Source organism: Salvelinus sp. IW2-2015, linkage group LG15, assembly GCF_002910315.2.
Source record: "Salvelinus sp. IW2-2015 linkage group LG15, ASM291031v2, whole genome shotgun sequence".
NCBI lineage: Eukaryota > Metazoa > Chordata > Actinopteri > Salmoniformes > Salmonidae > Salvelinus > Salvelinus sp. IW2-2015.
The window spans coordinates 30,555,007-30,571,206 of NC_036855.1; the positions used below are offsets into that span (position 1 = coordinate 30,555,007).

At 45.9% G+C, this 16,200-nt stretch overlaps 1 protein-coding gene and 1 long non-coding RNA gene across 2 annotated transcripts in view; both read left to right on the forward strand.

Annotated features, from left to right (window-relative positions):
- The window catches only part of LOC111974105 (semaphorin-4C-like), a 55,297-nt gene extending 42,934 nt beyond the window's left edge, over positions 1 to 12,363 (forward strand). Inside the window, 14 exon segments of the mRNA XM_024001683.2 lie at positions 744 to 898; positions 1,761 to 1,823; positions 2,801 to 2,896; positions 5,170 to 5,266; positions 5,385 to 5,504; positions 6,101 to 6,252; positions 6,885 to 7,060; positions 7,424 to 7,568; positions 7,796 to 8,009; positions 9,310 to 9,345; positions 9,348 to 9,424; positions 10,072 to 10,229; positions 10,609 to 10,700; positions 10,893 to 12,363. Of these exon segments, the coding sequence (XP_023857451.2) occupies positions 744 to 898; positions 1,761 to 1,823; positions 2,801 to 2,896; positions 5,170 to 5,266; positions 5,385 to 5,504; positions 6,101 to 6,252; positions 6,885 to 7,060; positions 7,424 to 7,568; positions 7,796 to 8,009; positions 9,310 to 9,345; positions 9,348 to 9,424; positions 10,072 to 10,229; positions 10,609 to 10,700; positions 10,893 to 11,803 (2,492 nt within the window). The 3' untranslated portion in view covers positions 11,804 to 12,363.
- A 998-nt stretch (positions 12,364 to 13,361) lies between these two features.
- LOC139028812 (uncharacterized) lies at positions 13,362 to 14,142 on the forward strand. Its single transcript, XR_011481023.1, has 2 exons — positions 13,362 to 13,511; positions 13,838 to 14,142. It is a non-coding gene; the product is annotated as an uncharacterized lncRNA (long non-coding RNA).
- Positions 14,143 to 16,200: the final 2,058 nt, after the last annotated feature.

A 16,200-nucleotide genomic window follows, 5' to 3' on the forward strand; every position in this document is an offset into this window, starting at 1 on the left:
TACACCTAACCAACACACCACACACACAGCACACATACACCCTAACAATCACACAATGCACAACACACAGCCACACATACACCCAACCAACACACCCAGCACAAGCCACACGATACCCTAACCAATCACACAACACACAGCCACAATAACCCTAACCAACACATCACACACACAGCCACACACACACCCTACACCAACACACACACACAGCCACACATACACTACCAAACACACACACACGCCACACAATACACCCTAACCAACCAACACACACACACAGCCACACATACACCCTAACCACACAGCAGCCCACACATACCCTAACCACACACACACAACACACACAGCACACACACCCCTAACCAACACTAGGCACCAGCCACATACACCCTACCCAACACACACACACAGCTCACACATACCCCCACCCAAACAAACCACCCCAGCCACTGCATACATCCTGTGTGGCTGTGTGTGTGTGTTGGTTAGGGTGTATGTGTGGCTGTGTGTGTGTGTTGGTTAGGGTGTGTGTGTGCTTGGGCCTTTTCCTGTGTCTCTCTGTGTGCCACTTTGACGAAACAGAAAGTCGTCACCTTCACACCGGTGCTGAGCTCCCATGTAGTTCCAAAGGCGCTTGATTTGTGGCATAAAGATGGGCAACACTTCAATCTGCATTGCCATCAGGTCAAGTGAGACACGTGTGTTTCTAACAGTATTGTCTATGTATGCGTGTTCCTCTACAGAGGTGCTGGACAGCATGGTCAGGTTCCGGGCTCTAGGTGTGTGGAACTACACCATGGCGACTCTAGCAGAACACGAGAGGGTTCTGTATGTAGGAGCTAGAGAGGCCCTGTTCGCCCTGGACCCTAACGACATCAGCAGACAGCTACGACCTCAGGTAACTACACACACACACCTCAGCGCAGCAGACACCAACGACAGCTGGGACCTTAACCCCACAGACAGCTTCTTGTGCAACGTTCCTTGTTGCATGGCAGTAAAGTTTCCTGATTCCGATGCCTTCTGTTCAGGGGTGGAGGGGGAACAAGGCTATTACATGATTATGGGAATGTTAATCAGTGTAATTAGCCTCGTACAATAAAGGCTTGATACAATGTCTTAAGATGCCTCTGTCCCCTCTCATCTCATATCCCACTCAGACATATACCAGCACTATGGGGATTGTTATCTGATTAAACTTTCTAATTAGCATGAATTGGACTGTTGTGTGACTGATGATGAACACGCAACAGTTCTGTGTTGTGAGCAGCCCAGTAATAAGCAGCCCACCTGTTCGCTGCTGCTCTGTCTACCAAGTGTAGAGGGATGATCGGGCCACTGGATGCCACCTGCCCCACTGTCTTCACTCTGCACCTATCTCAACATCTGCCTTCTCATTCTGTTATCCATCTCTCTCTCTGCTCCCGCTGTCTCTAAATCCCATCTCTCTCTATCGGTCTCTCTCTCTCCTCCCGCTGTCGCTAAATCCATCTCCCTCTATCTGTCTCTCTTTCTCTCTCATCCAACTCTCTTTCTATCTGTTACTGTTGCCGTCTCTCTCTCACACACACATTCCTCCCTCTAATTCTCTCTCTCTCTCCCTTTGTCCCTCTCTCTATATATATATTTATCTTTCTTTCTTTCTTTCTTTCTTTCTCTCTCTCTCTCTCGCTCTCGCTCTCTCTCTCTCTCGCTCTCTCTCTCTCTCGCTCTCTATTTCTCTCCCTTTCTCTCGCTCTCTATTTCTCTCGCTCTCTCAGATTGAGTGGCCAGCACCACAGGAGAAGAAGAGAGAGTGTGCCACCAAGGGCAAGAACAACCAGGTACATATCCTAAAAGTTTCTGTTTACATTTGAGTACCATCATAGACGGAGTACCCCTTTAGACTGAGTACCCCTTTAGACTGAGTACCACCTTAGACTGAGTACCCCTTTAGACTGAGTACCCCTTTAGACTAAGTACCCCTTTAGACTGAGTACCACCTTAGCCTAAGTACCCCTTTAGACTGAGTACCCCTTTAGACTGAGTACCCCTTTAGACTAAGTACCCCTTTAGACTGAGTACCACCTTAGACTAAGTACCCTTAGACTGAGTACCACCTTAGACTGAGTAACCACCCTTTAGACTGAGTTACACCCTTAGACTAAAGTAACACCTTAGACTGATACCCCTTAGATCTGAGTACCCCTTTAGACTGAGTACCCCCTTTAGACCTGAGTAGCCACCTTTAGACTGAGTACCACCTTAGACACTGAGTACCACCTTAGACTGAGTACCACCTTTAGACTGAGTACCCTTTAGACTCTGAAGTACCCCTTTAGACTGAGTACCACCTTAGCTGAGTACCACCTTAAGACTGAGTACCACTTTAGACTGAGTACCCTTTAGACTGAGTACCACCTTAGACTGAGTACAACTACTTAGACTGAGTACCCCCTTTAGACTGAGTACCCTTAAGACTGAGTACCCACCTAGAGACTGAGTACCACCTTAGACTGAGTAAACCACCTTAGACTGAGTACCCCCCTTAGACTGAGTACCCCTTTAGCCTGAGTACCCCTTTAGACTGAGTACCCCTTTAGACTGAGTACCACCTTAGACTGAGTACCCCTTTACTAACTGAGTACCCCTTTAGACTGAGTACCCTTTTAGACTGAGTACCACCTTAGCTGAGTACCACCACCTTAAACTGAGTACCACTTAGACTGAGTACACCTTAGACTGTGTGAGCCCAGTGGTTATTGCTATAAATGGTTGAATATTATGCTTCAGTCTCAGCCCATCTTTCCCCCTCCCACAGACGGAGTGCTTCAACTACATCCGCTTCCTGCAGAGCTACAACACACCACCTCTACACTGTGGAACCTACGCCTTCCAGCCCAAGTGCACCTACATCGTGTGTGGCTTTCAATGGCCCAAATGACAGCCTGTTCCTACTCAGTGGTCACTTTTGACAATGGGCCCTGGTCAAAAAGTAGTTTACTATAGGGGAAAGGGTGCCATTTGGGACAAAAGGGTGTGTGTGTCAACACCTCCTCTCTGTCAGGGTGTTGTATTAGGGTTGTATTAGAGTTGTATTAGAGTTGTTATTTAGGGTTGTATTAGAGTTGTTATTAGAGTTGTATTAGGGTTGTATTAGGGTTGTATTATGGTTGTATTAGAATTGTATTAGGGTTGTATTAGAGTGTATTAGATTGTATTAGGGTTGTTATTAGAGTGTATTAGGGTTGTATTAGAGTTGTATTAGGGTTGTATTAGAATGTATTAGGGTTGTATTAGAGTTGTATTAGAGTTGTAAAAGGGTTGGTATTAGAGTTTGTATTAGGTTGGTAATTAAATTGTAATAGGGTTTGTATTAGACTTGTATAGAGTTGTATTAGAGTGTATTAGGAGCATTGTATTAAGGGTTGTATTAGAGTTGTATAGAGTTGTATTAGAAATTGTATAGAGTTGTATAAGGATTGTATTAGAAAGTTGTATTAGGGGTTGTATTAGAGTTGTAATTGCGAGCTGTATTAAGAAGTTTTTAATTAGAGTTGTATTAGAATTGTATTAGAGTTTGTATAAGGATTGTATTAGCAGCTGATTAAGAGTTGTATTAGGTTTGTATTAGAGTTGTATTAGACGTTGTTTTAGAGTTGTATCAGGGTTGTATTAAGCTGTATTAGAGTTGTATAGGGTTGTAATTAGGGTTGTCATTACGAGTTTTATTAGGTTGTATACGAGTTGTATAGCAGTTGTAATTCAGGGTGTATAAAGGATTGGTATTAGAGTTGCATTTAGAGTTGCATCAGGGTTGTATTCGACAAGAATTGTATTAGAATTGTATTAGAGTTATTAGGGTTGTAATTAGAGTTGTATAAAGGATTGTATTAGAAGCTTATTAAGTTGTTCATTCAGGATTGTAATTAGAGTTGTATTAGGTTTGTACTTAAGAGTGTATTTTTAGAGTTGTTTTAGAGTTGTATTAGGGTTTGTATTAAGCTGTATTCAGAGGTTGTAATTAGGGTTTGCTATTAGGGTTGTACAATTAGAGTTCGTATTAGGGTTGTATTAGAGTTGTTCCTTAGAGTTGTAATAGGTGTTGTATAAGGATTGTATTAGAGTTGCATCTAGAGTTGCATTAGAGTTTGTATTAGAAATTGTAATTAGAGTTGTATTAAGGGTTGTATTAGAGATTTGTATAAGGATTGTACTTAGAGCTATTATTAAGAGTTTGTATTAGGCATTGTATTAGAGTTGTATTAAGTTGTATTAGAGTTTGTATTAGAGTTGTATAGGGTTTGTATTATAGTTGTATTAAGCAGTTGTATTAGGGTTGTATTAGAGTATGTATTAGGGTGTATAGGTTGTATAGAGTTGTATTCGGGTTGTATTAGAAGTTCTATTAGGGTTTAATTAGAGTTGTAATTAGAGTTGTCTAGAGTTGTTATTAGGGTTTGTATTATAGTTGTATTAGGGGTTGTATTAGGTTGTATTAGAGTTGTATTAGAGGTGTCATTAGAGTTGTATTAGAGTTGTATTAGGGTTGTATTTAGAGTTGTATTAGAGCTGTATTCAAGAGTTGTAATTAGGGTTGTATTATGGTTGTATTAGAAGTTGTATTAGAGTTTGTATTAGGGTTGTAATTACAGTTGTATTAGAATTGTATTTAGAGGTTGTAATAGGGTTGTATTATAGTTGTATTAGGCGTTGTATTAGGGTTGTATTAAGAGTTCTATTAGGATTGTATTCCGAGTTGTTATTAGAGTTGTAATTTAGGATTGTATTAGAGGTGTATTAGAGTTGTATTAGAGTTTGTATTAGGGTTGTATTAGAGTTTGTATTAGGATTGCATTAGAGGTTGTATTAGAGTTGAGCTGTCCTTGTGGTGGCTTCACAGCTAGCAGCACCACTGACATGGTGTCATGTCTCATATCTTCTATCTCCACGCCTCCACACCACATCCTCCCTAAGGCTGAATCCTCTGTGTCAAAGGAAAGAGTATTCAATGCCAACGAGGCCGTGGTATCTGGCTCTACATGTGTTTGTAACGGTGATATGATAAGACAGTGTGGTGGATGCAGGGAGCGAGGACTGTGGCTCCTGTTACAAATGTTGTCACGGACAGACAGAGCCCGGAGCTGTGTTAGTCGACACAGACCACTGACCACCTCTGTCTCTCCACAGAATGCAGACCACTTTAGTCTCAACCCTGGCTCCCTTGAGGATGGGAAGGGCAAGTGTCCCTACGACCCAGCCAAGGGCCACACAGGCCTTATAGTGGGTAGGTCATCTATTCTGTTTTATTCTATTCTGTTTTATTCTATTTATTCTGTTCTATTATGTTCTATGTGTAACTGTTCTCTAATTGTGCCTATCCTGCCTGTCTCTGTGTCTCTCAGACAAGGAGCTGTATTCAGCCACACTGAACAACTTCCTGGGTACTGAGCCTGTGATACTGAGAAACCTGGGACAGCAACACTACAGCATGAAGAGTGAATACCTGCCGGCCTGGCTCAACGGTGAGAGAGAGAGAGAGAGAGAGAGAGGGAGAGAGAGAGAGAGAGAGAGAGAGAGCGAGAGAGAGAGTTTCCCGTGCCAATAATGCAATTGAATTGAGAGAGAGAGAAGGGATGGAGAGAGGGGGATGGGAGAGAGGGGGGAGATGGAGGAAGAGTAGGGAGAGGAAAAGTGGAGAGGAAGAGGGGTTAGATGGAAAAAGCAAGGGATAAAGGATAGTCTATGTATGGGGAAAGAGTTGAAGAGGGAGACGAGACACGGGAGATAAGAAAAGGACTGGGTTAGAGGCTAGCTAATAGGAGCAGAGAAGCAGTGAGATGGAAAAAGCAGGCGAGAGTGTAAAAGAGTCTGGTGGAGGGGTGAGAGGTGGAGAGATGAGGTTAGAAAAGTGGACAGGAGGGATACGTGAGGGAAGAGGGGTGAGAGAGATGAGGGATAGTGAGAGGGTATAAAATTGAGACGAGGTTAGAGGGTTAAATTGCAGCGCATGTGAGAGGGTGGGAGATTAGGGGGAGTGGAGGTGGCAGTGTGTGTGACTGTGCAGTCATACGTGCGTGTTCATATATCGTGTGTGTGTGTGTGTGTGTTGTCCCATCAGAACCTGACTTTGTGGGCTCGGCCCTGGTGAGGGAGAGCAGTGGAAGCAAGGAGGGGGACGATGACAAGATCTACTTCTTCTTTAGTGAGAGAGCTGTAGAGCTGGACTGTGACACGGAGCTCACTGTGGCCAGGGTGGCCCGCGTCTGCAAGGTAGGCTACACGCACACACACACACACACAACCACACACACACACACACACACACACACACACACACACACACACACACACCACACACACCCACACACACACACACACACACACAACACACACACACACACACACAACCACACACACACCACACACACACACACACAACACACACTGCCAACGGAACAACCCAAGCCAAACCACTCAAATCCACTCTGCTCACGGCCTTTTTACAGTGAGACTCAAACACTTCCAACCCTCTTTTCACTCTTTCTTTCCAGTCACTCTTCTCACCCAGTCCTACCCTCATTAGGTGTCAATAGTTATCAGGAGAAGTTGTGAGTTATGAGCTCAGAGTTTGCCATCCACTATCATTACATCATACAACCTGTTGTTTTTCCTGGTGAGGTCAAAGGATAAACCCTTGCCCCTAGACTACCTCTRCTAACTTTTCCTCTGTCCCCTCCCAAGTCTATCAGACCACTCTTCTCACCCAATTCAATCCTAAAATGGTATCAAAATCCATCAGCAAATTATAATGCAAGTGAACTGATTTTCCCCTCCACACTGGCAATATGCCACCTCTCCTGACTCCTGTCCCCTGACTGACTCGTGTGAGTCTCTCCCCTCAGGGTGATCTGGGGGGCACCAGGACCCTGCAGAAGAAGTGGACCACCTTCCAGAAGGCCAGGCTGGTGTGTTCTCTCCCCGAGCGCCACGTCACCTTCAACAACCTGCGGGCAGTCTTCACCCTGCCAGGCACCGACTGGCACACCACCACCTTCTATGGCATCTTCCACGCCCAGTGGTGAGTCACAATAACACTACCGCCAGGGGGTCCGCTGTGCCAAAGAGAATAGGCTCTCTCTCGCCAACTTAACTTAGCACTTTTGTAACACTGGGTTGGTGTGACTTCTTAGTATACACTATCTAAACTTCTAATTATTTTGAAAATATTGTCTTATGCCCAAAATGACAGTTTTAACGGCCTTTAGTCAGCTAACGTGTCTTCTCTGTGTATGGATCTTTTGAATTCTGTTATTATCTCCTAGTAGAGCACAACCATCATTCTGTTTCTRATACAAACAGACAATGTACAAAATGACTACAGAAACAACCCGTCTCGTTAATAACCTGAAGCCCGTCGTTTGGTTGTTCTCTCCTGTCCCAGGGGCGATGTGGATGTGTCAGCAGTGTGTCAGTACCAGATAGGGGAGGTGAAGAAGGTGTTTGACGGCCCGTATAAGGAGTACAGAGAGGGCTCCCAGAGATGGGGACGATACACTGGCACTGTCCCCAGCCCACGGCCCGGAGCGGTGAGTGATGGAGGGAGGGTGGAGGTAGGGAGGGAGGGAGAGGCGGCGGAATAGAGTGACTTGGACAGGGAGAGTCTGGAGAGTGATCAGAGCCAACAAGCAATGCCAGCCTGTCCCACAACTAACAATGTTCCTTGTTTCTCCCTCCCTCTCTCTCTCTCTCTCTCTCTCACGTCTCTCTGTTCTCTCCTCTCTGTCTCTTCTCTCCTTTCTTCTTCACGGCGCAGTGTATTACGAGCTGGCATAGGGAGAACGGCTACAACAGCTCTCTTCAGCTGCCAGACGCCACCCTCAACTTTGCCAAGAAGCACCCTCTGATGGAGGAGAAGGCTCAGGCTCGCCCCCTACTGCTCACCAAGGGCATCAACTTCACCCGCCTGGCAGTGGACCGGGTCAGCGCCCTGGACACGCGGGCATATAACATGCTCTTCTTAGGCACAGGTAGCTACTGACAGGGCGTACAGCGTGGGCTAAGAATCTACCCACTGAAGATGGTCGAGTTTGAAGTTGCCGCAAGATTCCGAATATTTTTGACCTGACCACCGTTCCTAAGCTTAACCACAATGGAGGAAACACAAAACTGACTGAGATCAGTGTACTGTGTAAGAACTTCCCATACGCAACATAACAGTGTAGGACCAAGACAGGTCCCAGATTAACCCATATGCCCACCAAAGATGCCCTTAACCACAGCTGTAGGATCAGTTTACTTTAACCCCCAACCCTCCTGAGAAAACCCTCAAGACCCACAGTTTGCCTGAGATCAGTGTTCAGGTGGATTCAGGACAACTTCATCCTACTTCCGTAAGATTGTCTCACGTCAGATAGCACGACGACTTCAGCTACGTGGCCGGTTGAAGACGGTTGAAACGGTGAAACCAATGTGGCCTAGGAAGAACACTGCCTGTCGGAGACGATGCCTTTCATCAATAACATACAGTACATCCAACTGCAGTAGCTACTTCCCATTAAGTAGCCTACTACTTAGAATTCCACTCACTGCAGTGCAGTGTAGAGTGAATCCCTGACTGTGCCTGCGTGTGTTGGAGGCCCATGACTGTCAGACTGACGATGGGCTCAGTAGCTTGGCAGGCCCCCTGCTGCCTTGCTTCACAGCACCAACCTCAACGGGCCCTTGGCACACGTACACACTGCCAATTGGCTGCGGCTTGATTAGCATTAACTGCAGCAGGGTACAGCTGATGCGGAGAGAACAAGTCTGGCGAGATGGTTAGAACGGAGATGAGTAGGGATTAGCCGAAATGCTCTCGACACAGCGAGAGAGGAGCATGATACGTCATGCATGATACAGCATTTACGTGTTTGTGTGTGCGCGTGTGTGTGTTGCTGCTCTCTCTGTGCAGGCTCCCGTAGGGCCAGGTCAGTCCCCTCACATTATCCATGACAGTCCCACTGTGTGAGGGCAGGAGGCAGGCAGGTTCAGCACACACAGCAGATCTCTGCTCATAAAAGTGCCATACACCCAGACAGACACACAAGGTCACACGCCGCCAGCAGCAGCTCAATTGCCTTTCAATGCAGGGATGTAACCTTGCTCCCAATATTACCCAAAGAGTAAACTACAGTACAACATTCTGAAATGATGTACCTCTCTTCTCATCCGACCTACTTTTTCTGCTTTCCTCTTATCCCTCTTCTCCTTTCCCTCTCATCTCTCCTACTCTCTTTTCCTCCTCTCCTACTCTCTCCCCCCCCCTCTTTCTCTCCTCTCCTCCTCTAGCGGACGGCTGGTTACAGAGGGTAGTGATCCTCGCTCGGAGGCCCATGTGATTGAAGAGATACAGCTGTTTGATTCTCCCCAGCCAGTGGACAGCCTAACCATCTCTCACACCAAGGTAACACTCAACACTAAGGCCAGGGGATTTCCCCATCCGTACATATAGTCCATATAACTAGGCCCAGGAGTTTTCCCTGGCCCTACACCATCATGGACCATCACTAGGGTCAGGAGTTTTCCCCAGCTCTACACATAGACCATCAAGTTGTACTTGTACATCAAGCTGCCTCACACTACAGAAACAGGAGGTTGGGTCCTGCCCTATGGGCCGTTCTGAGTTTACTTACACATAGACCATCACTGGACCAAGAGTATTCCCTGATCATGTGACGCAACAAGGAAAGACTTCGGGCCCTACTCATCACCATTATGCCCTCACATGTCTGAGTGTCACCACTCTGTTTCACTGGCATTACACTCACATGCTGATCCTTATCTAATTAAACCAGGCTTTTCCTGGCCAGCTATTTCATAACAAGCTTTGCTCTCTAGCCAAACAGAGAAAGAAGAGGGGAGGGAAAACAAAATGTTATTGTAATTGAGAGCGATTATCCCATTATCTCCGCTGCCCTCTGTCTGACTTGTTCTTTTTCTGTTTCTCCCATCCTCCTCAACTATCTCTATCTCCTCCCTCTCTCTTTTTCCCCTCTTGTCTCTCTCTCAACCCCCCTCCCTCACTCTGTCTCTGTCTGCCTATGTCTGCAGAAGTACTTGTACATTGGCTCACGTTCAGAAGTGCTCCAGCTTCCCTTGGCTAACTGCAGCCGCTATCAGTCGCAGCCAGACTGCCTTCTGTCCCGAGACCCCTACTGTGCCTGGGACAGTGAGGGTCGCGCCTGTGTCCGCATCGACCTCCACCGCGGGTGAGCATGCCTGCCTCTCCCCTCCACTCCCCCTCTGCCCCTGCTCAGTGGTTCTGCCTCCCCCTCTTCTACTTGGTCCCTCCTCTGCTCTGCCCCTGCTCAGTGGGCTGGGTCCACCTGTGCTAGCAGCAGCTCAGTGGAGGCCAGTAGCAGAAAGTGGAGGCCATTAGCAGAAAGTGGAGGCCATTAGCAGAAAGTGGAGGCCATTAGCAGAAAGTGGAGGCCATTAGCAGAAAGTGGAGGCCATTAGCAGAAAGTGGAGGCCATTAGCAGAAAGTGGAGGCCATTAGCAGAAAGTGGAGGCCATTAGCAGAAAGTGGAGGCCATTAGCAGAAAAACATGTTATTAATGTCTGTTCTCTGTGCTCTCTGTTCCACAGGTCTACCTCCTCCCTGTCCCAGGATCTGATGCTGGAGAGATTCAGCAGGGGCAAAGCCAAGTTTGACAAGCCTGTGGCCATCCCCAGCCCTGGTGAGTAGGAGAGAAACTGGACTGGTGGCCCCTTGTGGCAATAACTGGTCACTACAGTTGTAGTTTTTTGATAGTTATTGAATGGATTTGAGCTTAGAATTTAGTAATTGAATCAAGTTTAATTCAGTTGAGTTGAACTAAGAGTTCAGGAATTAAACATCTTGGCTAASACATACCCTCTCTCTCTCCCAGACAACTCTCGACTGAGGAATGTGACAGTAGTGGTAGAATCAGACATGGTGCTGCCCTGCCAGCTGGTGTCCAACCTGGCCCAGCCCTCCTGGCTCCTCAATGACCGGGAGCTGCAGCTAGGAGACGAGGAGGCCGGGGGGCCACGCTTCGACCGGGCCCTGAAGGCTCTGGTGGTCCCCAACGTGATGCCTGTGCACGCAGGACGCTACGTGTGCTACTCCGAGGAGCAGGGGGTCAAGTTTCAGACGGAGCGCTACCAGGTGTCGGTGGTGGCCAGTTCTCCTGTGGTCATGGCAGCCCGGGCCCCTGACGGCAGCATGGGTCTGTTCTGGGTGCTGGTTATCACCCTGGGGGCCGCTTGTCTACTACTACTGGTGGCAGCTCTGTATCTGAGGAGGCGTCTGAAGCTGGCCATAGGTAAAGGAACGGAGATGAAGCCCCTGGAAAGCACCTTGGTCTACCCCATCACCCTGCCCAAGGAGCCACCTACCTTCGTGCCCAGCAAGATGCCCAGCGACGAGGACCGCTTCTGGGAGACGGGCGCCAACTACTACTACTCAGACGGCTCGCTGAAGATCGTTCCCGGCCACGCCCTGTGCCCCAGCAGCCAGTCCCACCACCACGCCCCCACGGCGTCTCCCAGCGCCATCCCCGGTCAGCCCATCCACTCCCCCAGCCGGCTCAGCCTCACCAACATCAGGGGCTCCGGCAGCAACGGCTACATCCGCCTCAACCTGAGCTCGGCCGGGGAGGATAGGGTTAGCGGGGGTGGTTCTGGTGGAGGAGGGCTGGGGCTGGGGCTAAGCGGGGGCGGGAACGACTACTCCAGCCCCTTCAAGGAGGAGCTACGTCGGACCCTGACGCAGAGGAGCGTGCTGCCTGACGCCAACCCTGAAGAGTCGTCTGTGTAGTCTTTCTCCGCGCCTGCCGTAATGAAAAAACAAAACAAGAGACAACGAACGGCAACTAACCTACCTCCCTCCTTTAGAGGACGCCTCTCTCTCTCTCGACACCACTCTCGCTCCATGCTCTCTCTCTCTTTTTTTCTGCCAGTGCTCGTTTGGCTGACTGTGACTGGTGGTAGATGTTTCTTTTGCACACAGCATGTGATGTGACACACACCAACCCGTTCCTCAGCATCCTCTCCTGGTATTGTGTTCCCATACGCCACACTGACTGTCACACTTTACCTTCTTCACCAGTTTCACTTGCTTTCACTGTGCAAATCCCAAGCTGTGTAAATTCGGTATTTAAAGACAATTGAACTCAGAGAGCCTACACCTCAAACAAATGGAGAGATTTCCTGAGAGAACTCCTTCAGGATAAGAGACGACCAACAACTCATGACAAGGTTGTAGCTTCAGGGCTAAACCAATAAAGCAAGCAGCACGAGTTGACTGACTGAAAGATGGAGGAGCTGGCTGGCTTTTTTTCCTGTTCTGTTGAGGACTTTTTCGCTTGCTGCACTTAACACGGGAGTAAGTAAGTCAATTTTGTATTTGTGAGCAAAGAGAGTGAGAGAGTCACATAAAAGACAAATGAATCCCAAAAACATGACGACAATCACGTTCCCCTCTCAGGGGGTAAAACCTGGGAAGGAACGAGTGGGACAAAGAGAGAGAAAATGAAGTGAGTTTTGTTTGAAAGACATGGGGGGTTTACATGAAGGACAAACTCTTAATTAGACTTTCTCGGCTCAATTTGTACTTTTTTCACGTTGCCAGTCTATCCTCTGAGAAAGTCTTCAACCCCTGCCACATTGATATATTGTGACAATTTAAATTAAGACATTTCTATGTTCTTTTTCTATGTCTTGCGGACTACGGAAGCGACAAATAGAGACCAATGGCTTTAAAGCGCCTCTCTGTGAATGAGAATGTGATGGAAGCGTGTACAAACGTCTCATATCCCTGCACAAAGTAGATATCWCCCCAAATAACCTCCACACTAGTAAATACATTTTCGCACTACTTTTACAATAACTACACTACACATTTACACAAGTGGTTGATGGGAATTTAAACCCCTTCTGATGCTTACACACTTCCTTGGGATATGGTTATGGACARGTCTGTTTGACATAATCCCACAACAGAACCTACAATAGCACACTCGCTTATTATTCTGAATTTCAGATGAGACAAAGGCATTGTTTTCAGTAAAGTAGCAGGGATGGCARGGGGGAATGTAGGTCAACTRTCACTAAACTGTTGCGACTGCAGTGGATGTCTCAACAATTGCTTTACATAGTATGTTTGTGTCTGGGCGGGGTTGGTGATGAGTTGAATTGCCAAAAGGACCTCCCTCCCTGCACCGCCCTGAATGCCAAACGRGGTGGATGTACTAGTGTGTCCTGGAGGGGACGGAGCAGCACTGTACCTGGACACGCCCTTTAACCACTTATTTCCCTAAACCCCACCCACCTACCTAATGACGTCCAGAGAATGACCTGGCACCACTGTGGAAAGCCTGAACACAGAGAGAAGGATGGACACTCAACTGTAAACACACACTGCCCTGTGCTGTTGGAGGGACAAGCAGAGAACAGATGGAAGATAGATGAATGGCCTGTGACAAACCAACAGCTCCAGAGAGCAATCAGAGGCACATCAATCAGAGGTATGGCTCTCTCTCTCTCTAAAAGCCTACAGACACACAAAGATTCTAGTCAGGCCCAAGATCTGTTTGTGCTGTCATGCCGACTCCTATGTCACTGTTATGGCTTGGCGTGAACAATTCTGGAACTATCCTAAGAGACACCCAAAGACCGAGCCAGAAAAATGAGTGTCACAATCAAGAGTTTTACAGCCTTTGAGATTAAACATAGTTGTTTTATTATGCTGCGTCATCTCTKCTCTCGTGGAAGTGGCCTTTCATATACAATTATCACTATGTGTGCCCACTCTAACATGTTAGTTTTCCCCTTCCTGTGCTTTGTCTTCCAGGGGTGGCTGTGTGACACATCAGCAGGGACCAGAGAACAACACAAGACAAAGAAAGAAACAAGAGGGTGACAACGTTTCTTTCTTTCTCTCCACAATGTAGACTAGAGACAGCTGAAGGCGATGTAGAATATTGCAACGATCCCTGAGTTGAAGAGGTACTTACTTACTTGGCCATCAGTGGTTAGTTCATCCTAGTGTTGCATGACCTTCTCTGCAAATGTACTGTACACATCTCCGATAACATGCTCATAATTGTAAAAGAAGTTTATCATGTTTCAAACTTTTGCCTACACTGATGTTCTCTAGGGAAAAAAGAATATATGGTTAGAGTTGTTAAGGACTTCATCATGAATACATCTTAATATGTTTTCTTTTGCCGTGCCTCTTCACCTTCGGATGAGCCAAAGTAGACTGCAGTTGCTTTTCTTTTCTCTTCAACATTATTATTTAATATTATTTTATTATTCCACTTTGATATTTAAGTTTCAACAGTCCGTCCAACTTCACTTCAAAGAACTCTCATGTCTAGAACTTTCCTGCATATTTTATTTAGAGCTTAATTTCTTTCAGAAGGCAAAATGTTCGTGGCTGGTCAACATCCTGTTTACATGTCAGTAGTAATCTACTGAAGCGAATCCCTGATTCCCTAGCTCATGAAAAGGTAAACAAAAAACTTTAACCGTCATAGAACCAACCAAGCACAGCAACCTCCTTAAAACCAAATGATAACTCATAATTTGATGATCTAAGGTTTGATACTAAATCTTAAATATTTATAGATGCCTTTAATTTGAAAATATGTACGTTTTAATATGTTACCAAGCACTGGTTCAGACACTTAACCATCTATTATGCATCAACAGCTACAGGAGCTGTTAAGATTGGTATAGATATTTATCTGATTTGTCTACCAATGGACATTATGTCTGATAAGTCATGAAACTGTCTTAAAAGAAAGTTCTCCATCAAACTCACAAAAGGGATGTTAGGCTAAGGGATGTTGGGGAGGCAGGTAGCCTAATGGTTAGAGCGTTGGACTAGTAATCGAAAGGTTGTAAGATCGAATCCCCGAGCCGACAAGGTAAAAATCTGTCGTTCTGCCCCTGAACAAGGCAGTTAACCCACTGTTCCTGGGTTGTCATTGAAAATAAGAATTTGTTCTTAACTGACTTGCCTAGTTAAATAAAATGCTAAAGCTACCAAAATAAATATTTGCCCGTGTGTAACAATTCTGGATATAGATAGTTAGTTATTACAATATACCTGTCAAAAACAATGCCTTCCACAGTCTTCTCAAGGCTTTCGATTCTGCTGTTATTCAATATTATTATTGTTATATTATCATTATTATTCATTTCTTCCTTTTTGGCTTTAAGTTGCAAAGGTTCCTCTGCCTGTTCGTTCACAATCTTTTGTTTGTTTTTTAAAGGATGTTAAGTAACTTATTTCGCTTGTACAAACATGTCGATATTTATTATCATTGTACATATGTCCTTATTTTTTATATGTGTATATATACATGAATAAAAGTAGAGATCGACCCAAATTGTGTGTGTGTGTGTGTGCTGGTGGTTCATGGATATAATCAAACCAAGAGTATGGGTGTAAGCATAAACATCTCTGTTATCCAACATTCAAGGGTACAACATTATACATGCTGCAAATGAAAATCGCAGTGTGCTTCAGCTCATTAGTGCAATAGCAGCCTGAGCATTCAGTGCATTAGAGGCAGAATGTGCAAAGGATGTAGTCGTATACTCTCACTAATTGAAACAAGTAGCTATGGGAAGAGCTTTACCAGCGGTAAAATATAATTAACAGGAAACAAACATCACAAACATGTTATGTAAGAACTCAAGTAAGATACCTCATTAAAGATTCTTTATCTCACAGGGGAATTATAATGATGATATAAGGTCTTCATAAAGAAGGAGAGACAATTTGTAACATCTCAAAGAAGGATGACTGGCCCTGTCCTTTTGGAATCCTTTAAAAAAAAAAGAAGAAGATTATATTAGGCGCCAAGCTTATTATTATAATATTTTACTAAGCCTCTGTCACAGACTTGAACCTCACCTTGAGCGAAGCCTGGGAGCCAAGGCTATATTCTATTAGGCCTGATTCTATTTTATTAGGCCRGACATATGGCCTATTAATCTATTGTATTAGGCCTATTCTTTCTCCTGTTTCAAGGCCTGCATTACCATGTCTAGCGCTCATTCAGTCTCCTCTTCCCTGTTCACGTTGTGCCTGCTGCTTTGCCTGTATGCCTGGTGCTAGCGAGGCCACATGCTCTCAGTGTGCCAGACAGACGGACCCAGCTGTGGGGAGGGGTGGGAGTGTGACGTCACGGTGTACACAGC